The sequence below is a fragment of the Pelodiscus sinensis genome, chromosome 10 (genome assembly GCF_049634645.1).
Source record: "Pelodiscus sinensis isolate JC-2024 chromosome 10, ASM4963464v1, whole genome shotgun sequence".
Taxonomy (NCBI): Eukaryota; Metazoa; Chordata; order Testudines; family Trionychidae; genus Pelodiscus; species Pelodiscus sinensis.
In genome coordinates this window covers 9,733,230-9,761,209 of record NC_134720.1, presented here as the reverse complement: position 1 = coordinate 9,761,209, position 27,980 = coordinate 9,733,230, and the positions used below count along the sequence as shown (strand labels likewise).

Here is a 27,980-nt window from a genome sequence, read left to right as displayed (position 1 = left end):
GGAGAGAAATCACCAGTTAGCTTTTTTAAAAGGTAAAAAATTCCAAAACAAATCGACAGGGGAGAGAAAGCACTAGGGCAGAGGTTCATGTAACAAACCATCTTCTTGTTTAAATATGAGACACAGAGGTTTGGGCAATGGGAGGTGACAAGGCTTCCCTGCAGGAAGTAATCTTCTTAAAGTTCAGACCACATGCAGAGGGAGAAAAAGCTGTGATTGGAGAGGGCTATTTTCACGAGGAGTAACAGTAGTTCGAACTAGGAAGCCTAGTCCGAACTACCTAGTTCGTGCCCCGTGTAGCCGCGCTGCACGGGGTTTGAACCAGCGGGGTTTTAAAAATGGCGGCTCCCCGCTTATGCAAATGAAGCCCGGGAAATTCAAATCCCGGGCTTCATTTGCAAGTGCGGTATGCCTACATTACCCCGCTAGTTCAAACTAGGAGGGTAGTGTAGACATACCCTTACATCTCCAGAATCACACATGTTGTGACTGGCAGCTGCACTCTCACAAACAGCACAATCTGCCCCATCATGAAGATGTTATGAGTTAGAAGACTTGCATTTAAAAATACTATTGCAACTTGATAGCTGGGTGAAAACTTGCTGAGTAGCCAAGCATACGGTATATTTAACCGTATGGTGGAGTGCAATACCTTACATGATGAGTGCACAGCTAGTAAAAATCACAACTCTAGAAAAGGCTTGTTTTGCAGTTCAATACTGCTGAACAGTACTCTACTCTTCAAGCTCAAAATCATTTCCCTAGATGGAGCAGCATTGCCCTCATGTGTCTTATGTGCAGTATACAAGCAATTCCACAATGCAGTTAATGATGATGATCAAGAAGATTCCATGTATTGTTCTATGCAAAGCAACTGTTAGCCCTACACTAGGGAGTTATTTCAAAATACCCACCTCTTATTTCAAAATAATAAGCAAAGTGTCCACACTACCAAGCCTGTTATTTCAAAATAATGGGCTGGTTATTTCAAAATCTCTACTCCTGCTTTTCCTTTTCAAAATTGCGTTAGTGTGGATGATCCGGTGCTGCTAATATGAAATAATTGGCCTCCAGAGATCTTTCACAGCTGCACTTGTGACCACTCTGGCCACATCTGCCAGCTCCACTGCTCCCCTTCTCCTGCAAAGCTTAAAACTCCAGGCTGTAGGAGAAGGGCTTTGTGGCACATGGCTAGCTTGGCAAGCCCCGTGCCATACAGCAGGATCCAATGGAGCCATGGCAGACACCAATGCTCCCTCAGATCCTCCCACAGCTGCCAGCACTCCTGCAGCATCCTCGGCCGCAACTGGCCAGGGTCACAGGACAGCTCCGGCCCCAAGTGGTGTGGAGATCTGGACCTCATCAAGGTCTTGGGGGAAGAGACCAACCTCTAGGATCTCCACACCAGAAAGCAGAATGCTGATGTCTATGGATGGATGGCCATCAGCCTGGCTGACAAAGGCCACACCCAGAACTTCAACCAGGTTCAGATGAAGATTAAAGAGATTCTGCAGGCCTACAACAAGGTCAGGGAGCAGAGCGGATGCTCCAAGGGAGGAGGGGTTGCCTTGTATATTAAAAATGTACACACTTGGACTGAAGTGGAGATGAACGTAGGAGATAGCTGTGTAGAGAGTCTCTGGGTTAAGCTAAAAGGGGTAAAAAACGAGGGTGATATCATGCTAGGAGTCTACTACAGGCCACCTAGCCAGGTGGAAGAGGTGGATGAGGCCTTTTTAAACAATTAACAAAACTATCCAAAGCCCAAGATTTGGTGGTGATGGGGGACTTCAACTATCCAGACATATGTTGGGAAACGAACACAGCGGGGCACAGGCTATCCAATAAGTTTCTGGACTGCATTGGAGACAACTTTCTGTTTCAGAAGGTTGAAAAAGCTACCAGAGGAGAAGCTGTTCTGGATTTGGTTTTAACAAATAGGGAGGAACTAGTTGAGAACTTGAAAGTGGAAGACAGTATAGGGGACAGTGATCACGAAATAATAGAGTTCATGATCTTAAGGAAAGGTAGAAGGGAGACCAGCACAATTGAGGTAATGGATTTCAGGAAGGCAGATTTTGATAAGCTCAGAGAACTTGTAGGTAAGGTCCCATGGGAAGCAAGACTGAAGGGAAAAACAACTGAGGAAAGTTGGAAGTATTTCAAAGGGACGTTGTTAAGGGCTCAAAAGCAAACAATTCCGCTGTGTAGGAAAGATAGAAAATATGGCAAAAGACCAGCTTGGCTTAACAAGGAGATCTTGCATGATCTCAAAATAAAAAAGGAGTCATATAAAAAATGGAAACTAGGACAAATAACAAAGGATGAATATAGGCAAGCAACACGGGAATGCAGGGGCAAGATTAGAAAGGCAAAGGCACAAAATGAGTTCAAACTAGCTACAGGCATAAAGGGAAACAAGAAGACCTTTTATAAATACATTAAAAGCAAGAGGAAGACCAAGGACAGGGTAGGCCCACTGCTTAGTGAGGAGGGAGAAGCAGTAACAGGAAACTTGGAAATGGCAGAGATGCTCAATGACTTCTTTGTTTCGGTCTTCACCGAGAAGTCTGGAGGTGTGCCTAACGTAGTGAATACAAGCAGAGAGAGGGTAAGTTTAGAAGATAGGATACACAAAGAACAAGTTAAAAATCACTTAGGAAAGTTAGATGTCAGCAAGTCACCAGGTCCTGATGAAATGCATCCCAGGATACTCAAGGAGCTGATAGAGGAGGTATCTGAGCCTTTAGCTATGATCTTTGAAAAATCATGGCAGACAGGGGAGATTCCAGAAGACTGGAAAAGGGCAAATATTGTGCCCATCAGACCGGTCAGTTTAACGTCCGTCCCAGGGAAGATAATGGAGCAGGTAATTAAGGAAATCATATGCAAACACTTGGAAGGTAATAAAGTGATAGGGAATAGCCAGCATGGGTTTGTGAAGAACAAGTCATGCCAAACTAATCTGATAGCTTTCTTTGATAGGATAACGAGCCTTGTGGATGGGGGAGAAGCGGTGGATGTCATATACCTAGACTTTAGTAAGGCATTTGATACGGTCTCGCATGATATTCTTATTGATAAACTAGGCAAATATAACTTAGATAGGGCCACGATAAGGTGGGTGCATAATTGGCTGGATAACCGTAGTCAGAGAGTTGTTGTTAACGGTTCTACATCCTGCTGGAAAGGGATAACAAGTGGAGTTCCTCAAGGGTCTGTTTTGGGACCCGTACTGTTCAATATCTTCATCAATGATGTAGATATTGGGATAGAGAGTACGCTTATTAAGTTTGCAGATGATACCAAACTGGGTGGGGTTGCAACTTCTTTGGAGGATAGGGACATAATTCAAAATGACCTTAGCAAGTTAGAGAAATGGTCAGAGGTAAACAGGATGAGGTTTAATAAAGAGAAAGTCAAAGTGCTCCACTTAGGAAGGAACAATCAGTTCCATACATACAAGATGGGAAGCGACTGTCTAGGAAGGAGCATGGCGGAAAGGGATCTAGGGGTCATAGTGGACCACAAGTTGAATATGAGTCAACAGTGTGATGCTGTTGCAAAAAAAGCAAATATGATTCTAGGTTGTATCAACAGGTGTGTTGTAAGCAAAACTCGTGAAGTCATTCTGCCGCTCTACTCTGCACTAGTTAGGCCTCAACTGGAGTACTGTGTCCAGTTCTGGGAGCCACATTTCAAGAAAGATGTGGAGAAATTGGAAAGGGTACAGAGAAGAGCAACAAGAATGATTAAAGGTTTAGAGAACATGAACTGGGCTTGTTTAGTTTGGAAAAAAGAAGATTAAGGGGGGACATGATAGCGGTTTTCAAATATCTAAAAGGGTGTCACAAGGAGGAAGGAGAAAATTTGTTCCTCTTGGTTTCTGAGGACAGGACAAGGAGTAATGGGCTTAAAGTGCAGCAAGGGAGGTTTAGATTGGACATTAGGAAAAAATTCTAACTGTCAGGGTGGTCAAATATTGGAATAAATTGCCAAGGGAGGTGGTGGAATCTCCCTCTCTGGAGATATTTAAGAACAGGTTAGATAGACATCTGTCAGGGATGGTGTAGACGGAGTTTGGTCCTGCCTTGAGGGCGGGGGGCTGGACTCGATGACCTCTTGAGGTCCCTTCCAGTCCTATTATTCTATGATTCTAAGGCAGCACCATACACATGCCACTACTAGAAACAGCGGGATGCCATCTTTGGAGGGGGGCCACTAACCTTCTCCCCCCCATCATCGCTGAGTCTGGCCAGGATACACCTCCACCAGGGTGGGATTGTGGAGGACAATGATGATGATGAGGTGGCCAGCCAGGCGACACGTCTGCCAGCCAGGACCTGTTCTTCACCCCTCTCCTCCTCCCAGGATGATCCTGGGGAAGGCACTTTAGGTGAGTTCTATAACTTTCCTTATCTACAGGTGACAAGCTGTGAGGGGCTGCATGCTCCTAGCACAGCCTACTTGGCCTGGGGGTTGCACAGCCTGTGCACATGGATGCACATGGAGATCCAGTCCAGAGCGCTCAGCCCCATGATGCACTCACACAGGAACCCCTTGGTCCTTCTCACAAGGTTCCTGGAGAGCTTCCAGGGTGGGACACCTTCCCATGACAAGCCACTATTAAGGATTCTGGGGTCATGGAACCACACAGCAGTGCAGCACACGGCATAGGGCCATGCCCACACATAGGCAGTTTCTGCCCTTGTCAAGCACGATGATGTGGAGGAGACTGATCTGTGCATGGGAACCTGCCAGGGGGATGAAGAGGAGGAGAACCCAGTAGCACTTTCTCTGGCAAGTGATCTGTGCCACTCACACCATCTCTAACACCATCCTCCCTCCAACAGGTAGGGATAGAAGTTCCCTCTCTATGGGATGCTGCCAATGCCAGACCCAGCATGTGTGGGACACAGCAGGAAGCCAAGCCGCACCATCCCCCCTCCTGCCCGCAGACTCCTGGGCTGATCGACACCTTCCCATGCCTGCTTGTCTTTGAGCCATGGGTGTCACAATGCTCGCTTGGGACATCCATGCTCCTGCAGGGAAGTGCCTGCTGTCTAGACAACAGATGGTCTTGCTTGAAGCACATTGCCATCATCTGACCCAAAACCTTTGGTGTTGGCTCAGAGATTAGGGCTAGGCTTCATGCACCGTGTCTCCTCAGATGACTGCCCTTGTAACTTTTATTCACTGCTGGGTCAGCTACGAGTTTGGTGCGTCCCCTACCTGACTCCACAGGATCTGCAGGAAGAGGACGACCTAATGAGGGACCAGATGGTCTGCCTGCAGTCCTTTGTCTGGGGTTTGAAGAGGAGCACCAGGAGTGGGCTGCTGACTGGGAGCAGTGGAAAGCCATCTGGGACCAGCTGATGCACCAGCACAAGGCCATGTGCTCCTGGCCTCATGCATAGAGCAGGCCACCAACCACCTTCCTGCCCCCCATGGATTCCCCTTCTAGCACCCCAGGGGCTGCTGTGGCCCCAGAATATGTGGCAGTGGGACCTCTTGGATAGCTGAAACCTCCCAAATAACCTGAGGCAGGTGCCAGTCCCATCCCCATCCCTGAGCTCCTCTACCTCTTTGTTCCCCCATTCTAGGTTCTTTCCCCAGTCCTTCTCCTGTTGTATATCCCCCCAATAAACAGTCTTATTTTTTTCAACAAAGAAGGGTTCTTTTTGCTCTGCAAGAGCGGGGGGAAGGTGGGAAGGGAAGGCAGGGAAAAGGAGAGGTAGGAGAGGAAAGGCACACAGAAAGATTGCAGGGGCCCCTTGTGAAGAGCATCGGGGAGAGTTGCACAGCTGGCCTTGCACGAAACTCTCCCTTAAGGCATCTCCGATGAGCACAGTCCTTGATGTGCTCTCCAAATGGCACCGGTGCTCATATGCCCTGGCCAACAGTTCAGCCTCTGCCCTCTACCCCGGCAGGAAAGGCTCCCCCTTACTCTCTCACAGGATGTGGAACACAGAGCCGGCCACCACCACAAAGGGGATGCTGTGCTCATTGACGTCCAGACTGTTGCATAAAAGCCTCCTCCCAAGCTATTATTTGCTCTCAACTGCATTCTCCCCTGGGAGAGGAATGTGTGAGAGAGAATGGAGACTATTGTGTGTTTGGGATTAGAAACTGCAAGACTGTGCACCTGGAGCCAGGTGATGAGTCATCAGACCAATTAAGGAGACTGCTGCTGTGCTGGATCAAGGGAAGTCTGGGCATGTTCCCTGGTGACGAATGTAGATAAGTCACAGGGGTTGTACAGAGGCAATAAAAGGAGAGAGCACGTGGCAGAAACCTTCTTTCTGAGAAGCTCCTCTTACTGCAGCCAGTTTCTTTCCTGACCAGCTCCCCAGCCATGATCAGCAGATGGACCCTCCAGGAGCAACATGCCTTGGCTCCTTTTGCAACCCATATACCTATGTCAGCGTGTGAGTGCCTGAGGGCAGGCATGAATGTGTGTGAATGAATGAATGAATGAATGGAGTGTGTGTGTGAGACAGAGAGAGAGAGAGAGAGCTGGTTCCCCTTTAGTTTAAACCTTCAGTGGCAGTGCTATCCTCTTTAGTTTAAGGGGATGCGTCTAGACTACAGGGGTATTTTTGGGGAAAAAAGTGGCCTTTTTTCAAAAAAAACTTCCCCTGCATCTAGACTGCTGTTGTGTTCTTTTGAAAGTAAATCGAAAGGATGCAGCAGTTTTTTTGACCATGGAAAACCTTGTTTTACAAGGAAGAATGCCTTTTTTCAAAAGTGCTCTTTCGAAAAAAGGCGCTATGTAATGCAAACTGTGCTTTTTCGAAAGAGAGCATCCAGACTGCCTGGGTGCTGTCTTTTGAAAAAGTGTCTTGCTTTTTCGAAAGTACTGGTTGTAGTCTAGATGCTCTTTTTCGAAAGAGGCTTGCAGTCTAGACGTAGCCATAGTGGAATGTTAATTCCTCAGTCAATAAATCCATGCTAGTGTAACCCTGGGTGGCCTTCAATGGAATTTTTGCGGGTATCATAAACGGGTAAGGAGACTCCTGAATCTCCCCTTACTGTGGCCAAATGCATGCTCCACAACCATACAGCACCTGCTCAGCCTGGCATTGAACTGCTCCTTTGTGGGGTCCAGGCTGCCTATGTAGGGCTTCATGAGCCAGGGGAGTAAGGGGTAGGCTGTGTCACTCAGGATGGAGATGGACATGTCCACCTCTCCCAATGGTGCTATTGGGGAAAAAAGTGCCAGCATGCATCTTTCAGAAAAGGCAGGAGTTCCTGAAGATGAGGGCATCATGCTCCTTCCCATACCACCCAACGTTGATGTCGGTGAAGTATCCTTCGTGATCCAAGGGCCTGCAGGCCTTTTTGTTTATGTAGTCTGAGGCCCAGTGGCCAAGAGCCAGGATGGGGATGAGAGTGCCATCTATGGTCCTCCCTGCAGTTGGGGAAGCCCATGGCAAAGTCATCAACGATACTGTCCACGTTCCCCAGAGTGATGACTCTCTGTAGTAACACGATTGATGGTCTTGGCTACTTGCGGGATTACGGCCCCAACTGGATTTCCCCACGCTGAACTGGTTCCTGGTAGAGCAGTAGCTGTCTGGCACAGTAAGCTTCCATTTGGCGATGGCGATGCACTTCTGCATGGGGATGGTGGGTCTCAGTTGGGCATACTGTTGCCCGAGGGCAGGGTTGAGCCACTCACAGAGCTCCAGGAAGGTGACCTTCTGCATGCAGACATTCTGGAGCCACTGCTGGTCTTCTCATAGCTACAGGACAATGTGGTCCAACCAGTCTGAACTCCACCAGAAGTGGCATTCCACTTGTCCTGCAAGGGGGGAGGAAGTGGAGGGGAGTGGCCATAGAGCAGAGCCCCTGAAAGCACACGTCACAGCTTTCCTGACCAAGCAGCCACAGGAAGTGTCTGTCCTCCTGGTGCCCTCCCCAGAGACGCACTATTTAGAAACAATTCTGGCTAATTGTGATACTCCTCCGTAGTGGGGACATACTATTTCAATTTTGTTATTTCAAGAGTTATTTCAATTTTAGTAATTTTGAAATAATTTCCTAGTGTAGACATTCCCTTAGGCTACGTCTACTTTGAAGTAGGAATAAGAGCCTCCGGAAAAGGGCGCTTTTTCCGGAGGATCGGGGCCAGTCTAGACGCTCTTTTCCGGCTTTTTTAAAAGCCGGAAAAAAGCGGCGGACATTTTTATTTAAATGCCGCGGGGGATATTTAAATCCCCCGCGGATTTCCCTACGACGACTCATGAAATTTACATGCCCCTTCCGGAAAAGGGGCCAGTGTAGACGTAGCCTTAGAGAGGTAAGAATTATTGCTGGTTTATAGGCCGCTAAAGCAGTGAAAAGTACTCAGGGAATACCAGGAAATCTGGATTTATATTTAAGTTTTAGTATTCCATTGAATTATGCCAAGTTTCAGACATGAATATATTTGTGATATCTGGAAGGATGACTATGGAATCTACTAATATTATACAACAAATTCCTTATAATTTTGTGACTACTTTGGGTATGCAAAGTGGACAGCCATAGTCAAAAGGCACATTTCTGATGTTTTCTCCTCAGGACTGGCATGTAAATCTTCTGGAATCACAGTGTGGATTTCAAGTCCATTAGACAGTGTACACTCATCTGTCTTTTCATTAAAAAGGTTGGACTTGTTGAAGATCTCGGATAATCTTTTGGATCTTTCCAGGAAGCATGATGATGAAAACCATAAGTCCCTTTGCATGACCTGTCCTGGGGCCAAAGATCTGGATGCTATATCTACCAAAGCCTACAGAGTCACCTCTGTTTCCAGCCTCTCCTTGTCCAGAAAAGACTGGAACTGGGCTCAGTCTTCCATTGGAAGTTTGTCTTTAAATTCTGTGATCCTGGTATAGGCGTTAAAACAGTATTTTGCTTATACAGTTTGGCAATTAGATATAGCAAATTGGAGCACTGCAAAAAAAAAAAAAACCTTCCTATTCTTTGTCCCTTTATTGGCAGGGGTACACTTTTGGTAGTGTGGCTTTCTCTGTAGTTACTTGTACCACCAACACAGGGGCAGGATGGGAAAACAAGAAATATCAAAACAAAATATCTTTCAGCTCTTTTGGGCAAAGATTCTGGTGTGTGCCAAACTGATTTGGCTGGTCCTAGTTAGGGTGCGTCTACACTGTACCATTTTCTGGAATAACAGCCGTTATTCCAGAAAAACAATACTAGCATCCGCACTGCCATTCTGTTATTTTGACAGAAAGTTGAAATAATGGACGGCTTTTTGTGACAGTAGTAAACCTCATTCTACAAGGAATAAGCCTTTTCCCGAAAAAGCTTTTTTGGAAAAAGGTGTGTGTGGATGCAGAAGAGAGAGTTATTTTTAAAAAAGAGGCCTCCAGGAAATAACACAGGTGCCTTGCTGATCACTCCGTCCACACTCATCACAACTTTATAGTTCCTGTCTTCCGGCAGCTCTTAAAACTGCAGACACGGGACAGGGCTTGTGACAGGAAGCAGGCCCTAAGAGCTTCCAGACACCGTGCAGCTTCCAGTATCTGACATGTGGGCACTATATCCCAGCCACAAGCCCCACAAGAGCCCACTGTCCCTCCCAGGGAGCATGCACAGGGCTCCCATGGGTCTGCCAGGGGCCGCAAAAGGCGTGTGCCGACCTGGTCTGGAGTGGAGATCCTGGCTCTCCTGGAGGTATGGGGCAATGAGGAGAACCTCCAGAATCTCCGCTTCAGATGGCTTAATGCCGATACATATGGCTGGATGGCTGACAGCCTGGCCACAACAGGAGCCCTGAGCAAGTCTGCAGCAAAGTTAAAGAGCTGTGGCAGGCCTATGCCAGGGTAAGGGAGCACAGCTCACGCTCTGAGGCAGGACCCCACTCTTGATCCTATTATGACGAACTGCACTGCATTCTGGGGGCGGTGCAGCTTCTGCCCCGCCCCTGGTGGAGGACTTGGGCTAGAAATGTCCGTCATTGTCTGCCCGGGGGTCTCAGCCCACGAGTATGATGATGAGGAAGTAGGAGAAGGAAACAGCTAGCACTGTCACTATGCTGACTTTGGAGCCTGGAAGGAGGCTGGGGACAAGGGCACACGCACATAGACACTGGAGTGCTGCACACGGTACATGGGCATGCCTGCATGCACGAGGCATCACCCATTTCCAGGGACCTGCCAGGCACAGGTGTGTGTGTGGACCCAATGGAAGCACAGGCAGCTTGAGGCCCCTCTCCCAGCCATTGGATCCCAGTGTGGCCAGACACTTCCCTTGCCTGCTTGTCCGTGGGGTGGGGAGGAGGGTGGTGGGAAGCACGGTCCCCTTGAGAACTCTGGGCCGCTGTGAGGCAAGGCCCAGTGTCCAGGCCACACATGGCCTTTCTTCCGGGACATCACCTTCCTTTGACTCGGAGACTGTTGCTCTCGGCTCACTGATGAGGGCAAGGTCTCAGTGCCAGTGTCTCCAGGGAAGACTGACCACCTCTCTTTATTCTTCCTAACCAGATCAGCCATGACTGTGGGGCAATCACCAGTAGCCGAGCCAGTCGCCCAACCCCGGGAGGGATGGGTCCAGAAGGACCTCATGAGGAAGCACCTGTCCATCCTCTGGGACATGCAGCAGATGCTGGTCCAGAAAGTCCAGGACAATGCGCAGTGGCAGGCTCAGATGTGAACCGAGCAGCTACAGCAAGGGTATTGGCAGGGAGCCAGAAGAACCAATATGCACATGGTGCTGAAATTTAAATTTGATAAAATACCTTGCCTGCTTTCTTTGTGTAGGAGAGTTAAAGAGACAGATAATGATTTAAACCCAGGCAGGGCTACCATGACTCCAAGGAATTCAGGGCATGGAAGTGGACTGAACCAAGAAGGGATCATGAGTAAATAAAGGGAAAAAGTTAATCTAGTTGTGATCAGAGTATTTTTCCTTATTTTGTGGCTTCATATAGACTGCTCTGTGTGAATCTATGCTTTCCCTCCCCCATTCACCATCTAAGAATTGTTCTCAGAGATTTTCTTCGAACTAAGTTCGAACTAGTGGTTCCGAATTAAGTTCGAACTAGTGGTTTGTATGTGTAGTGCCTATGGGTATGTCTACATTGCCCCCCTAGTTCGAACTGGGGGGGGTAATGTAGTCATACGGAGTTGCAAATGAAGCCCGGGATTTGAATTTCCCGGCCTTCATTTGCATAAAGCCAGCCGGCGCCATTTTTAAATGCCGGCTAGGTCGAACCCCGTGCCGCGCGGCTACACGCGGCATGGAGTACCTAGTTTGGATTAGGCTTCCTAATCCGAACTAGCTGTACTCCTCATTCCACGAGGAGTACAGCTAATTCGGATTAGAAGCCTAATCCGAACTAGCTACTCCGTGCTGCGTGTAGCCGCGCGGCACGGGGTTCGAACTAGCCGGGATTTAAAATGGCGGCGCCCGTCTTATGCAAATGAAGCCCGGGAAATTCAAATCCCGGGCTTCATTTGCAAGTGCGGTATGCCTACATTACCCTCCTAGTTCGAATTAGGAGGGTAGTGTAGACATACCCTTATAGTTCTAGCCTTCACAGCCTCCTGTGGCAAGGAGTTCCACAGGTTGACTATTTGCTTTGTGAAGAAGGACTTTCTGTTATTAGTTTGAAGCCTGCTACCCATTCATTTCATTTGGTGTCCTCTAGTCCTTCTATTATGGGAACTAATGAAGAACTTTTCTTTATGCACCCTCTCCACACCACTCATACTTTTATAGACCTCTATCATATCCCCCCTCAGTCTCCTCTTTTCTAAGCTGAAAAGTCCCAGTCTCTTTAGCCTCTCTTCCTATGGGACCTGTTCCAAACCCCTAAGCATTGTGGTTGCCCTTTTCTGAACCCTTGGCAAGGCCAAAACATCTCTTTTGAGGTGAGGAGACCAGTACTGAAGATATGGAGTACCATAGTTTTATACTTCCCCTCCTCCTTCTTCCCCTGGTTTCCCCCTTCCAGCTCCCTCCTCCCAGGTTTCCACCTCCCCTCTACCACCCTTTCTCTTCCCCTCTCCCACCTCCTTTTCCCAGTCTCCCCAGAGGTTAATTCCCCCCTCTCCCCAAGTTTTGTTAAATAAAGAGAGTTTCTATTTTTGAACACACGTGTCCTTTATTTTTTACATCAGGAAGGCGGGTTAGGGAGGGGTAAGTGGAAGGAGGTGAGGGAGGAATGAGGTACAAGCCCCCAGTGGGGAGGACTGGGGTGACTCTGCGGGCTCCTCAGGGTGGAAGCTCTCCTGCAGGGCATCCTGGATCCTGACAGCCCCCCGATTGACCCCCACAGATGGCAGCCTATGGCAAGTGGAGCCGGGCTGATGGCCGAGTGCTGTGATGTGCTAAGTGTGGGCACTCAGGGCACTCCAAGACAGGACTGTTTTGCTGTCCCTCATCGAGGTAGACAAGCAAGCGGAACCCTGAGAACTGTCTGTCCGGGGTGGGGTTGGGTCCCTTTAAGCACAGCCCTCAGCTAGCCTGAGGCAGCAACTCCACGCTCTAAGTCCTAACCTGATGCCCTGCCGGCACCTGTTCCGGCCAGCCTTAACTTTGGTTCAGGGTCCACTCAATGTGGACATGCTATTTCGAATTAGCAAAACGCTAATTCGAATTAGTTTTTAGGTCTAGATTCACTAGTTCAAATTAGTTTAGTTTGAATTAACTAATTCGAATTAAGTTAGTTCGAATTAGTGCTGTAGTGTAGACATACCCCCAGAGACTACAATTTGTTTTTCTCTTCTCTTGTTTCTCAAGCTCTCGTGTGGTAAAAGAACTTGGGGTACCCCTGGGGGAGAATTCAAGTGTTCCCCTATTTTTAGGAATAGATCTTTGGATAGTGGCAGCTACCATTCAAAGTCAGTGAATCTGTGACTCTGGGGAGTTTTTGTAAGCAGAGCCCGTAGAGGCAAGGTGTTTTTCTAGATCTCTTAAGTGCCCCCCCCCACCTTTTGCACTCCGAGTGCCAGAGTGGGGATCAGCCCTAACATGGTAGCAGAGCAATGGGATCATTTTGAACCAGGAACACAGACCTCAGGATTTTAAAAGGACACATTTTTTATCTCGTTTTTTGCTGTTTGGACATGTTGGGAATTTTTCTCTCTCTCTTTTGCTGCCTTGGGCGGGCGGGGATGCGGGGGGAGGGGGAATGGCACACACAAGGTTAAATCTGCACAGCCAGAGAGTTCAAATCAAAGCACAAAATAGGGAAAAATACCCTGATCATGACTAGATTCACCTTTTCCCATTATTTACTCACAATCCCTTTTTGGTTCAGTCCACTTCCATGCCTTGAATTCCTTGGAGGCGTGGTAGTCCTGCCAAGGTTTAAATCATTCTGTGTCTCTTTAACTCTCCTACACAAAGAAAGCAGGCAAGGTATCTCATACAATTTAAATTTCAGCACCATGTACCTATTGGTTCTTCTGGCTCCCTGCTACCAGAGTTAATCCCCTTAGTCACTGGGTGCTGGCCAGTACTATTCCTATCCATCACAGAAGTCCAAATACTTTCTTCCTGGGTTCAAGAAGTAAGGGTTTTTTTTGTTTCATTTGGCAGTGTCTCTCTCAAGGCCAGCAAATCTGACCTTGGGGAGATTTTAAGTCAAAGCCTATAGAGGCAAATCATTTTTAAGGTATCTTCTGCACTAGGAATGCCAGAGTGGGGAACAACCTTGACAGATGGAACATGTTTACATTTTACAAAAGCTGAACATTGTTAGGAAGCTTAAAAGACTTTGAACCTGATAAACAGATATCACTACCATCATCAGCTCTTGAACTGCAGGGCCCATCCAAAATGAATAAAGCCAAGTAGTGAGTAGTCAGTTACGTTACCAAGCATTCCAGAAGAAGGTGGATTGGGCTGAATGTCCTCCAGTGAGTTCTCCTGCAGTATATCCCAGAGCTCCCACTGCATTTTTGGATTCAGGATGTAAAAGGGCTGTTCACGATGTCTAGTACGATATTCCTTGTAGTTTGCAAAGAAATTGTAGTCTGGCCTTCTGTACCACTAAAATAGAGTTAATAGGTCAGATTCTTTCCCCCTCCCTGCAAGGACAAGATCTCTCAAAAAACAGTTAACATAAGGAATCCAGTATTGCTTTACATTGCTATAGGATCCAGGAACTTACTTTTCAGGTTAACCACCTGCCCTTCAATATTCCATCTGAAGTCTAACTCAAACTTCAGAATAGGGAAATCCGCGGGGGATTTAGATATCCCCCGCGGGATTTAAATAAAGATGTCCGCCGCTTTTTTCCCGCTTGTAGATAAGCCGGAAAAGAGCGTCTAGACTGGGCCGATCCTCCGGAATAAAGCCCTATTCCGGAGGATCTCTTATTCCTACTTTGAAGTAGGAATAAGAGATCCTCTGGAATAGGGCTTTATTCCGGAGGACCGGGCCAGTCTAGACGCTCTTTTCCAGCTTATCTAGAAGCCGGAAAAAAGCGGCGGACATCTTTATTTAAATCCCGCGGGGGATATCTAAATCACCCGCGGATTTCCCTTTCTGAAGTTTAAAATTAGCATGCCCCTTTCGGAAAAGGGGCCAGTGTAGACGTAGCCAAAGGGTAAGAGGCTGCTGGAAGAGATATCATGCCCATGGCACCCGCAATGGAACACAAAGTCTGCAACAATACCCACCATGTAATTTTAAAGAGGCGTTGAAAGACACTTCTTTACAAGTGGAATGGGTATCACACACCAGGTTGCAGTGCAATTCACAGAACAATGGAGGCAAATGGCATTATCCCTTTCTTTCAGGTACCATCTTATCTTTTAGCAGTCTGTTATGGAGGCTCATATTTCCTCAAACTCTGGGACCATCTATAGGAGAGGAGGCTTTGGTAGGCATAAGTACCAACCTACTACTTGTTTCTTTGGAGTGTTGGACTAAACAAAGACTTGGACATTCTGATGACATTTGATAACTCTGAGCTAGAAAGTCAGGGTGTGACTATTTCAAAATTAGTGTTATTCCATGAGAAAGGTGGGAGTACAGATTTTGAAATAAGCAGCCCCTTATTTTGAAATAATGGTCTTGGTAGTATGGATGTTCCACTTATAAATATGAACTATGTGGATTTATTTCAAAATAAAGTGCTAGTGTAGATCAGAGCTAAGTTACTGAAGCTGCAAGAATGTTAAAAATTGCACTTTTCACTGAGGTTTTATTTTCCCTCTTATATTGCTCTCAACTTTGACAATAAACTTGTCAGTTTCTTTTGTTTACAGTTAATTTCCAAATGACTGCACTTAGATTCTAATGCACTAGCACTGCGCTGCAACGTTGAGTTTAGGAGTGCTGCAGAAACTCTTTGTTTATTCTTCTCTGATTCCACTCAAAGTGAAGAATATGTGGAAATGTTTCTATAATCCTTGGCTTTCTGAAAATGATTGTGAATGAGAACCAATCTGGTAGACAGCCTCTTAGCTCATCTCTCACATCAGGTCACATTGAAGAGGTAGGCATTTGCTCACTTATCTCTTCCTGGTTAGGAGATCACTTGAGGGTTTAGGCAAGGAAATGGATGTCCAGAAACCTAGAGTGGTATGCCAGTGTACATGCTTGGAGGCAGAAGTGTACTCTGGAAAGAAGTTTTGTGGATGGCACCAGAGACTAAAAATGGGATTTAGGATCATGACTTCAGTGACATGTATATGGGAAAGTCAGTGGATGTGATATACCTTGACTTTAGCAAAGCTTTTGATACGGTCTCCAACAATATTCTTGTCAGCAAGTTAAGGAAGCATGGATTGGATAAATGGACTGTAAGATGGATAGAAAGCTGGCTAGACTGTCGAGCCCAAGAGGCAGTGATTAACAGCTTGATGTCAGGTTGGCGGTTGGTTTTTAGCGGAGTGCCCCAAGGATCAGTTCTAGTGCCAGTTTTGTTCAGTATCTTTATTAATGACCTGGATGAGGGGATAGATTGCACCCTCAGCAAGTTTGCAGATGACACTAAGCTATGGGGAGTGGTAGATATACTGGAGGGCAGGGATAGGGTCCATAGTGACCTAGACAGATAAGAGGACTGGGCCAAAAGAAATCTGATGAGGTTCAACAAGGACAAGTGTAGAGTTCTGCACTTGGGATGGAAGAATGCCAAGCATTGTTACAGGCTGGGGACCAACTGGCTAAGTAGCAGTTCTGCAGAAAAGGACCTGGGGATTACAGTGGATGAGAAGTTGGATATTAGTCAACAGTGTAGCCAAGAAGGTTAATGGCATATTAGGGTGCATTAGGAGGAGCATTGCCAACAGATGCAGAGAAGTGATTATTTCCCTTTATTTGGCTCTGGTGAGACCACATCTGGAGTATTGTGTCCAGTTCTGGGCCTCCCATTATAGAAAGGATGTGGACACATTGGAGAGAGTCCAGTGGAGGGCAACCAAAATGATTAGGGGGCTGGAGCATGACCTATGAGGAGAGGCTGAGGGATTTGGGTTTGTTTAGTTTACAGGAGAGAAGAGTGAGGGGGGATTTGATAGAAGCATTCAACTTCCTGAAAGGTGGTTCCAAAGAATATGGAGAGAGGCTGTTCTCAGTAGTGATGGATGGCAGAACAAGGAGCAATGGTCTCAAGTTACAGTGGGGGAGGTCTAGGTTGGATATTAGGAAAAACTATTTCATTTAGGCTGTGTCTAGACTGACCAGTTTTTCCAGAAAATCAGCCACTTTTCCGGAAAAGCTTGCCAGCTGTCTACACAGGCTGCTTGAATTTCCGCAAATGCACGGACTTCCTACTGTAAGAAATCAGTGCTTTTTGCATAAATACTATGCTGCTCCCGTTCAGGCAAAAGTCCTTTTGTGCAAAACTTTTGCACAAAAGGGCCAGTGTAGACAGCCCAGATTTGTTTTCCGCAAAAAAGCCCCGATCGCGAAAATGGCAATCGGGGCTTTTTTGCGGAAAAGCGCGTCTAGCTTGGCATGGACGCTTTGTTCCAAAAATGCTTTTAACGGAAAACTTTTCCATTAAAAGCATTTCCGGAAAATCATGCAAGTCTAGACGTAGCCTTGGGGTGGTGAAGCACTGGAATGGGTTCTCTAGGGAGATGGTGGAATCTCCATCCCTAGAGGTTTTTAAGTCTTGGTTTGACAAAGCCCTGGCTGGGTTAATTTAGCTAGGACTGGTCCTGCTTTGGGCAGGGGGCTGGATTTGATGACCTACTGAGGTCTCTTCCAGCTCTATGAGTCTATAATTCTATGTTCCAGGTCACACACGGAGTCTGTGGAAGAGCGGTGAATTGAAAAGATAGTTACTGTAACTAGTGATCTTCGAGACACATTGCTTATGTCCATTCCACATTAGTTGTTCATGCTCCCACATGCACTAGTGCTGGAAGTTTTTCTCTTTGGAGGACTCATTAGGGAGTGCTCCTAGTGACCCCTGGAGTATTGCCTCCACTGTGCAGTGTAAGGAGTGCTGCACATTCCCTCCACATTTAGTTCCTTCTTGCCAGAATCTCCGCCAGTGGGGAAGAAGGCACATTGTGGAATGGATATGAGAAACACATCTTGAAGAATACCAGTTACAAAAAGGTAACTCTTTTCTGGAGGTGCACAGGAGTTCACGGCTGTGTTGACTGAAGCATGGCTCTGCCAAAGCCTGAGTCACCCTTCTAGAGTGATGGCACAATGAGACATAAACATATGGGCTGTGTCTACACTGGCCAAATTGTAACAGGCATATGTACATGTGGCGATCCAGTTAGAGATCCACTGTGAGGACACTTGTAAGCCCTTCATGTGGTCCACAGTGGTGACAAAAAGTTTTCTCGACTTTCAAAAGAGCTTGGTATGCGTGAAGTACAAGTCCAGAGCTCTCCCAGAATCCAGAGTATGCAAACGTCTCTCCTCTGTCATCTTATGAGGTTTGGGGGAGAGCATGTGCAGGAATGTATCTTGGCCCATGTGAAGGGAGGACACAGCTTTCGGCAGGAATGCTGGGTGAGGCCACATTTGTACCTTGTGCTTGTAAAAGACAGCATATTGCAGGTCTGAAGTCAATGTCTTGAGCTCCAAGACATGTCTTGACAATGTTATTGCCATAAGAAATGCCATCTTCCATTATAGCTGTGACAGGGATTAGGAGCAAAGTGGTTCAAAGGGTAGTGCAGTAAACCTGGAGAAGAGCAGCTTAGGTCTCACTGCAGGACGGGATAAAGCCATTCTCGCCTCTTCAGGAATCAGTCATATCATTGGAAACTACTGTCTGCCCATGTAATGGCTCATGGAATGCAGATATGGCAGCGAGATGCACCCTAATGGATGAATGTGCGAGACTTTCATCTCAGAGGTGCAGCAAGTACTCCAGGACATCTCGCACCAGCGAATGCAAGGGAGAGATGTCGTGCTCCAATGTCTATCAAGAGAACTGTATCCACTTGACCAGGTAATTCAAACTTGTAGATGGTTTCTGTCTCCCCATAAATACCTGTGGAGTCACCTCCAAGCAGGTATGTTCCACCCAAAGCAGCTATGAAGCAGTCATATTGAGAAGTGTAGAGACTTGAGACCGGGATGCAGGAGACTGCCATTGTCCTGGGAGAGTAGATCTGGGTGCCTGGAAAGGGATTGGGGAGGATATAGTGCCAGGCTGAGCAGCATGCTCTTGCTCCTGGTCCACCATTTCAGAGGTGAGGATCCACGAGGGGACCTGCTCTAAGCTGTTCCTGGACTGGGAGTATACCAATGCCAGACATTGCCAGAGGGGTCTCATGCATACACATGGCCATGTGCCCCAGCAGGCATAGGCAGACCCTGACTGTGGTAAGAGGAAATGTAGATTTGATCTGAAAGAGTCTGGAATCTTTCTAATGGCAAGAATGCCTGAGCTCAGACCGAGTCTAGCACCACTCTGATTAATTCTGCTTTGGACAGGGTTAAGCATAGATTTTTTGGCATTCACCAGAGCTGCACTGTACCTCTGACATTACACCCAAATAAATCCAGTCATTTAAAGTCATGGCTGGCTGCCATTGGAGGTCACCGGGGGGTGGGACTGGTTAATGGTTTTAACATCGCTAATAGCTAGGACAAAGTACTTTTGCTTAGCCCGCTTAGATGTGGGTGCCAGGGGAAGGGTGTCTGCCACAAGGCTGTGATAATCTTCAGAACCCCTTTATGAAGTGGTAGGACAACCCTCCTTGGTGTCAAACAGCAGAAGACATTGAAAAGTGACTCTGAATGCTTCTCCAACATCTCTGCTTGCAGCCCCAGATTTCATCATCATCAACAATTATGGGCTCAAAGCCCGTTGGAGTTCGATGTCTCCATCACTATTTCTATCCATCTTTCCCTGTCCAGTGCGGAGTGGCTTAGTTTCTGTAGACTAGCTCTGCACCAATCTACTAAATCATCTACCCATTCTCTGTGGGGTCTGCCTCTCCTATTCAGACCATCCATTATGCCGAATACCAAGGTCTTGACTTTTCACTCATCATTCATTCTGCAGATATGCCTGAATAGCTGTAGCTTCCGCTATATAACCTTCTGCAGTAGGTTCTCTTTCGGCTGTATCTTCCTATATAATTCCTTGTTGGTGACCTTCTGCTTCCATCCTATTCTCAGGATCTTTCTATAACAACTCTCAAATGCCAATATCCTTCTCTTCGAATCTTTCATTACCACCCATGTCTCACATCCATACAACATGCTGCTGAATACACACGTTTTCAAGATGCTTAGCTTTGTTCCTAAGCTAATCACTTTGCTTTTCCAGATCTTACCCATCACTTTCAAACTCACTCTAGTCATTATTTCCTTCTTACAGTCTAGATCACATGTCAGATGCTACAAGTAGCTGCTGTGTAGGTTGCTCATGGGCATAGGATGCTTGCAGCAGTCGCAGGCTTAAACCTGGGAGACCAGGTCATGGTAGACTCAAAGCAAACAGTTCCCTCTGGGACTAACGTCTCATTCTAACTGCTAAGCGACCCAACTACTAGAACTATCTGTCTATAACAAAGTAAGAAGTCAACCATTCAGCTGTAGGACATGAACAAGCTTGTATGAGGCAGCAGAAAGGTCCAGCACTGTCACTGGTGGCAAGAAAGAACTGAGAGTTGGGGAGCACACAGCATTCCTTATTGTTGTTGTTCGTCCATCGTATTCGAAGAGGACCTTGACATCTAATGGGTTGTGGACTGTCCACGGCGTGTCCGCAAATGGCTGATAAGGCCGATACGGGCACAGAATGTTCTGCCACATGTCGGGCAGACATGTGTGGGCACCACTGTTGCAGCTTTTGCAACTCTGGCTTTACGGAGTGCTCGCTTCTCTTGTGCTATGGTTGTCCTTCTGGCTTCAGATGTTTGACAGCCTTGGTAGATCAGCGTGTGCCATGTTGATCGGTCTTGTGCCAGGGTCTCCCAGGAGGTGGTGTCAATATCCAGGGACTTGAGAGAGGCTTTAAGCGTATCTTTGTATCGCTTCTTTTGTCCCCCGTGCGATCGCTTCCCTTGAAACAGCTCACCATAGAAGAGCTGTTTAGGGATGCAATGATCTGGCATCCTTGCAACATGGCCTGCCCAGCATGTCTGAGCTTTCATCAGCAGGGTGTAAACTGACAGCAGACCTGCTCTGGAAAGGACTTCTGTGTCTGGCACCTTATCCTGCCACCGGATCCTCAGAAGTCTGCGGAGGCAAATCGTGTGGAAGTGGTTCAGTTGCCTAGCATGCCTCCTGGATACAGTCCAAGTCTCACTGGCATACATCAGGGTAGTTAACACTACTGCTCGATAGACTTTAAGCTTTGTAGCAAGGCTTATTCCATGGCAGTCCCACACTTTGGTCAGCAGTCTGCCGAATGCAGAGCTTGCCTTGGCGACTCTGCAGTTGACCTCGATGTCAATTGTCACTGAGTGGGAGAAGGTGCTGCCAAGATATGTAAATTGGTCCACTGCTTGCAGCTTTTGTTCCTTCACTGTGATGGTGGGCACTTGATGTTGAGCTTTCGGAGCTGGCTGGTGCATCACTTCGGTTTTCTTTGTGTTGATGAGAAGGCCGAAGTTGTCGCATGCTGCTGCGAATTTGTCCATGCTGGCTTGCATTTCCTGCTCTGATCCAGCATTCAGGGCGCAGTCATCAGCAAAAAGGAGATCTCGTAGCACAGTCTCCTTTATCTTGGTGACAGCCTGGAGTCTTCGCAGGTTAAATCGTTTCCCATCGGTCCTGTATCTCAGTCTGATTCCCAAGGAACTGTTCTGAAAGGCGTCTGACAGCATGGCTGAAAACATTATGCTGAACAGGGTCGGTACCAGAACACACCCCTGCTTGACGCCGTTTGTGACTGGAAAGGCCTCTGAAGCTTCTCCATCATCCAGAACACGAGCCGTCATGGAACTGACGTGCCATCAAGATGAATCTGTCAGGGCACCCAAACTTCGACATGATGCGCCACAGACCTTCGCGACTGACAGTGTCAAAAGCCTTGGTGAGATCCACGAAGATGGTGTACAGTTCACGATTCTGCTCTTGACACTTCTCTTGGAGCTGTCGGGCTGCGAAGATCATATCCACCGTGCCACGCTCTTTGAGGAAACCGCACTGTGTCTCGGGTAATAAACCCTGTTCCAGGTGGTCAATCAGACGATTCAGCAACACTCGTGCAAGGATCTTACCTGCGATGGAAAGCAGTGATATTCCTCTATGATTATCGCAAACTTGCATTCCTTATACCATGCCATGCAAACACCACTCCAGAGGGCACTAGGAGCATTCCTCTATGGTCACTGCTGAGGAAAAAACCTCCAGCACTTGTGGAATGGACATGAACTAGCACTCAAAGAAGAACCTGGGTTTCTGAGGCTAGCACCCTAACCACTGTAGCAGTCTGCCTCTTTTCAAAGGATAGCTGTCAATCACATAGTCCAACATTTTAAGCCCCCCTCCTATAAAGGGGGGATAATTGTTTCAGAGTTATGTATCCTCAGGCTGCTGGTTACACTGGACTGACTCTTGAAGCTGTTGCTGTTTATCATGTTGCATGTTTTACTTGATGAAGTTTTGTTTGATGCAGCATAATCCTTAGCTTTGTTTTTGTGCCACTTAAGTGATCTTGTGCCTCCTGGCCCTTGAACATTATGCTTTGAAACTCCATAAAAATAGTATGCTGACAGAATATTAACTTATTATTGAAACTATCGAGGTAACTTATTGTTTTGTACAAGAATGTAACTGCAGGCTGGACCTCCCTGGTCTAGCACCCTTGGCACCTGACTGGTCCAGACAAGGAAGAACGCTGGATTAGGGGATATCTGGGAGGCGAGGCATCAGCCTCCCTGCTGGGCTCCTCTCCCCAGCCTCCTAGGGATGAGTGTTGCAGAAGCCCTGCTGGAGACCTATCAGGTGTGGGCACTGCTACCCTGCCTGCTCTGGTGGCCCTGGAAGTCGTTAGCTCTGTAGTCCCACATGCTGCACCCCCCTGCTGGCTTCCCTGCTTTGCTGACTGCAGTCTCTGGTGCCCCACAGACTCAGCTGCCCCACTGGCAGGTTCCACTCCGAGCTCCTGGCAACCTCTGCTGCTGGGACTCTCTAATCCAGCAACATCATGGTTCTGCTGGACCACGGATGCTGCCAGACCAGAGAGTCCTGGACCACAGATGTTCAACCTGTACAGATTTCAAGTGAGGAGACATGAGAGGAAAGGGAGAATAATGAGGACCTATACTCTAAGTCTAAGGTGGCCTATTTGAAGGATGATGCATTATCTAAGCTATTGAAATTCTTCTGTAGTGCAAATACTGAGAGTTATTTTATTATTTTAAAATAAAGCAAACTTTCCCATTTCCAACTCTACTGGCTGCAGAGTCAATAAGCACATCACAAAGAGAGAACACTCACTGTTACTATTTTCTTCTGACTTTTGATTGAGTAAGAGGGGCAAAAGAAGATAAAGTTCTATAATAAAGTTTTGAATAAGCTGCCCATCTGGGGAATCTACCCAATTACTAAAAGAGAGAGAGCTCATTATAATAATAATGCAACTGTGATGACTGCTAACAGAGCTACTGAACTGCTATTTGCAGTCACTATACAACTCCAGTTTATTAATCCAATAACTAAAAAAATCCAGATGATGTGAGTAAAAGGAATTTGCTGGCCTTTTAATAGGTCTTCCTTTGCAAATATAAACTATTTATACCTAACTACAGACTAGTGCTTTCAAAATCAAAATGACCACAGTGGTCAGACTGTCCAGCATAACTTTTGGATTCTTGGAACAATGAAGCAAGTTTACAGCAAGTTTGAGAACATTATATACAGCAGTGATTACTCTAATATGAGAACAGCCAATGGGAAACTTATTGTGGCAATAAAAGATAGATAGCTCGGGGACTGTCACATTTGCCTGGAAAAAAACCCATTCTCTGTAAGTAGGTCTATGATTTTGTCATGGAAATATTTAAGAAATTTCAGAACAGAAACAGGGCAAGACATAGACCTTGGGAATGAGGTGAGGAATTGACACAAGCCTTTCCTACACTCACTATGCACCAGATGCTGCTGTTCAGTGGGACTGGCTTCCCACCCTGGGCATTGTAACCTAGCACATGGTTGCAATACCATGCAGGGGATTTTACAGACTACTGTGGTGACAAAAATTGTAGACCTGTGCATGAGCGGACTGCATGCTAGGATGGCAAAAAGCAAATGTGAACACACACATAGGAAGCCTAGTCCGAACTACCTAGTCCGTGCCGTGTATAGCTGCATGGCACGGAGTCCGCACTAGCGGACATTTAAAAATGGCGGCGCCTGGCAAGATGCAAATGAAGCCCGGGAAATTCAAATCCCGGGCTTCATTTGCAACTCCGGTTGCCTACATTACCACCCTAGTTCGAACTAGGGTGGTAGTGTAGACATACCCAAACTGAGGTAACAGCTATTGTGTAAATCTCATTTGGTTGTTCTTACTTACCTCATGAATTTCTGCATGATATGGTGCTGGATCCCAGACAATTAAGATACCAGTATTGTACAATGTTTCTGTAAGGAACTTCTGCTCCTCGACTGTTATAAGCTTGAATGAGAAAAAGAAAGATGATTTCTAACACAGCAGAATATGTGTATCAATCTGTAGAAGGCCAGGCAGTAAAGTGTCACTAAGCATAGACTACTATAGACAACTATCGACAACTGAGACAAGAAGTTAAAAAAAAAATTTACCTGTTTCTGTAACTGGTATGTTGCTCATCCATTCAACTTAGCTGTGGGTGCTTGTCACATGCACTAATGCCTGAAGATTTTCCCTTAGCAGTACCAATAGGGGAGCTGGCTCAAGTGCTCTCATGCCATGCTATATAGCATGCCATGCTATATAGGGCACCTCCTGTCCCCTCCATCCTCAGTTCCTTCTTGCCATTCAACTCTGACAGTGGGAAAGGAGGGCAGGAAGTTGAATGGACATGAGCAACACATCTTGAAGAACACCGGTTATGGAAACAGGTTCAGAAACATCACTCTTCTTCGAGTGATTGTGCATGTCTATTCAACATAGGTGATTGTAAGCAGTATGTCCAGAGGTGGGAGTTCACTGGCATGCTGATTGCAACACAGCTCTTCTGAAGGCAGCATCCCCTTGGACTCGTTGCATCAGGGAGTAGTGAATAGCAAAGGTGTGGACTGAAAACCTCTGGAGCTTAGTGTAGGAGCCTCTACCGGGAAGGGGAGGCACCAGGAGGGTGCAGGAGTAAGGGAAGATGCAGATGCCAGGAGATTTTCGGGGTGAAGCAGAAGGGCAGACACCTGCAGGGGAGGGACCAGCACCAGAAGAGAGAGGCAGGGCGAGTGTGTAGAGGGAGGCGTTAGGAGAGGGGATGAGGAGAGGTAGCTCACATGATCAGAATGGGGCTACTGGAGGAGTGTGCACAGAGGGGAGAGAAGGGCTGGTGGAGGGGGGCAGGTCTCAGGAAGGCTGAGGGCAGTGAGAAGGGCAGGAATCAGGACAGCAGAGGAAGGTGAAGGGTTGTGGGGCAGCAGGCACCAGGGGAGCTGATGGAGCAAGGGGAGACATGGCCGCAGAGGGAAAAGGTAGAGATTTATAAGATATGTATTAATAACTTGGGTGCCACAGTGGCACATCCAAATAAGCCACATGAACTCAGTACCGGCACAAAACTCAGCACAACACAAAATTCATTCTGCTCATAGGAGGAAACTCTTAGAGGGAACACTTCCCACAGCCTCTCCGCCCCTGAGTTAATGTCACACACACTGGGTTAATGCAATTGCAGGATAGGTGCATGAGGGGGGCCTGGTGGGGGCTAAACTAATCCCTGTTGGTGGGAGGATGGTGGGAAGAGTCCTTAGAGGGGGGTCACATGACACCTTTTACTTTTGGTCATGTGTCCATCTTGCTCCAAGAGTGTTGCCTCCAGAGGCATAGCTAATGGGAGTCAGGGGATGTGGCTAATGGGGGTCAGAGGCGTGGTTAATAGGGATGAGGGTGGGGCTAATGGGGGTCAAAGTGTACATTTAAAAAAATTCTTTGGGTACAAAATAAGCCTTGAAAAATTGTTGGCGCCCTCCATGCTCTTCTGAAAACATGAATGCATTATTGGCCACAAAAAGGTTGGGGACGACTGTTCTAAGCCAAAGGAAGAGTTCACCCCTCCGCTTAATAACTCCACCATGCCAAGGTCAACAGAGGAAGCACTCCCACCAACAAAGTGCTGTCTACAACTGGTGCTTAGGTCGATATAAATATGTTGTTCAGGATTGTGGATTATTCATACCCCTGAGCAAGGGAGTTATTGCCAAGTAATTTGTAGTGTAGATTAGGGTTCAGAGATTAGGGAAGCAGAGATGTTTAGTATGGAAGGGGTGAAAATGGAAATGTATGAATCCAGCAGTCACAGGCAAATGTGATGTAGCAAATGTGAGAGGATCTTTTCAACGCCAGAACTGTAGGGTTGTTGCCCTCTTTCCAACCTCCATTTTTAAGTATGGAAGATGCCAAGAACAACTGGAGGCAAAGGCATAACACCAAACTTCTACGGCAGTTGTCACTGCTTCTGCAACCAAACTGAAAATTCCCTGCCACCTCATTCACATCCTGCTCTGCATGACTGTCAGTCCTCTGTACCTCATTTAATCAATGCACCCAACTGATCTCCCCACTTATTGCCTTTAGTCCCTATGGGTATGTCTACACTACCCTCCTAGTTTGAACTAGGAGGGTAATGTATGCATACCGCACTTGCAAATGAAGCCCGGGATTTGAATTTCCCAGGCTTCATTTGCATAAGCGGGGAGCCGCCATTTTTAAATCCCCGCTGGTTCGAACCCCGTGCAGCGCGGCTACACGGGGCTCGAACTAGGTAGTTCGGACTAGGTTCCTAGTCCGAACTACCGTTACTCCTCGTGAAACGAGGTGTACCGGTAGTTCGGAATAGGCACCCTAGTCCGAACTACCTAGTTCGAGCCCCGTGTACCTACTTCGAGCTGCACGGGGTTCGAACCAGCGGGGATTTAAAAATGGCGGCTCCCCGCTTATGCAAATGAAGCCTGGGAAATTCAAATCCCAGGCTTCATTTGCAAGTGCGGTATGCCTACATTACCCCGCTAGTTCGAACTAGCGGGGTAGTGTAGACATACCCTATCTGTTCTGCTAAATCAACTGATTGATTTTTTTCTAATTAACCATCATTTAACTGCTACCACATTTACTTGTTTTACCCAGCTGTTTTGCTTCTAATTAACAGCCTGAGGCATTGATTATTGCCTACTTGTTCTGCTCTTATTTAGCTGACTTCATTGTTTCCTGATTGCCTTGCTAATTTGCCAAATAACTCGCTAGTACATTTATCATCTAAGTCATCTTTTTTGGATTAACTTGTTTGATTATAACTTTTGGTGCCACATTTGCTGATCTATACCCTAAGCTTTGTGTCCTCTTACTTATCTGGCCTCTCAGCTCATTTTTAACATTGTCATTGTCTCCCCTCTACCTCCCCATCATCTTTCTCCCTTTCCTTTTAACATTTATTATGCCAGAATATGTGGGGCCACATGGCAGTTGTACTGGTACAGTTACAGCTGCATAATTACATAGGTCAATTTCTCCATAGAGGACAAGCCCAAAGTCACAAATGTTTTCACTGGCACCATTTGCATGGCTAGGCTGGCACTGAATATGTGACCCTAGGAGATAGCTTCCAAAGTGTGATCCAGTCACACAAATACACAGAGAAGAATAAGGACATAAATTGCCTCCAAATTGCTGAATGTCTGTTATGGAAGGATCAGCTTACACAGGACAAAGTCCAATTTTTAATTTAGGTTGCATCTGCTAGTCAGGAAGCAGAGATCACTGGGATGCATCAGGAAGCAAGATAACACAAATCACGGGGAGGAAAATTCTGATGAGGAAAATAGATAAGATTTATGAGCAACAAAAAATCATGTAAAGGAAGAGGAACAAACGTGGATTAGAGACTATGGTTGCATTTCCAAGGGGAGTTAGCCATGAATTTTAATAGAAGACATGTGGCTAAACCCTCAATCTTTCTTTGAAAAATGTCAACCCTTATTCCAAAGCTGCAAACTGGAAGACTCATCTTCTGAGAACAAATAAATGAATTTCAATCCGATAGCAGAGCAAGGAGATAGAATGAAGAGGTGAGCAGGTAGTGAATTGGCCTACTCTGGAGTATAAAGCTCCTTTTTACTCTCTGCCTGAGATGGTTTCAACCTGTGTTCCTTTTCACTGGATGTAACAGGCTCTTCTCAATTAACCCAACTAAGAAATGATGGCTTCAAAATACTGATTGGCTGAATAGCTGGGATGCTGGGATCATTGCTTATTTCACAAATGTCTCATATTTGTGTTTCCTTGGTCTGCCCATTAAATACTTGTTATCTCTTGACAAGTCAAAATTAATAACAGCAACTTAGCTGTAAGTCAATGCACCAAAAACAAAAGCTATCACGATAAAACTTAAAACTAAACTCAGGATTTTAAAAATATTAAAATA

At 46.6% G+C, this 27,980-nt stretch overlaps 1 protein-coding gene across 5 annotated transcripts in view; it reads right to left on the bottom strand.

Moving 5' to 3' along the window:
* The window catches only part of ST6GAL1 (ST6 beta-galactoside alpha-2,6-sialyltransferase 1), a 137,367-nt gene that overhangs the window by 2,934 nt on the left and 106,453 nt on the right, over nucleotides 1-27,980 (bottom strand). For 3 of the 5 annotated variants that reach the window (XM_006125184.3, XM_006125185.3, XM_075937491.1), the window contains exons 5-6: nucleotides 23,924-24,025; nucleotides 13,836-14,010 (exon numbers count right to left, since the gene is read on the bottom strand). In XM_006125184.3, the coding sequence (XP_006125246.1) occupies nucleotides 13,836-14,010; nucleotides 23,924-24,025 (277 nt within the window). Of the gene's footprint in view, nucleotides 7,805-13,835; nucleotides 14,011-23,923; nucleotides 24,026-27,980 lie in introns of all 5 variants that reach the window. The other 2 variants (XM_075937493.1, XM_075937492.1) reach the window with 2 other exon arrangements.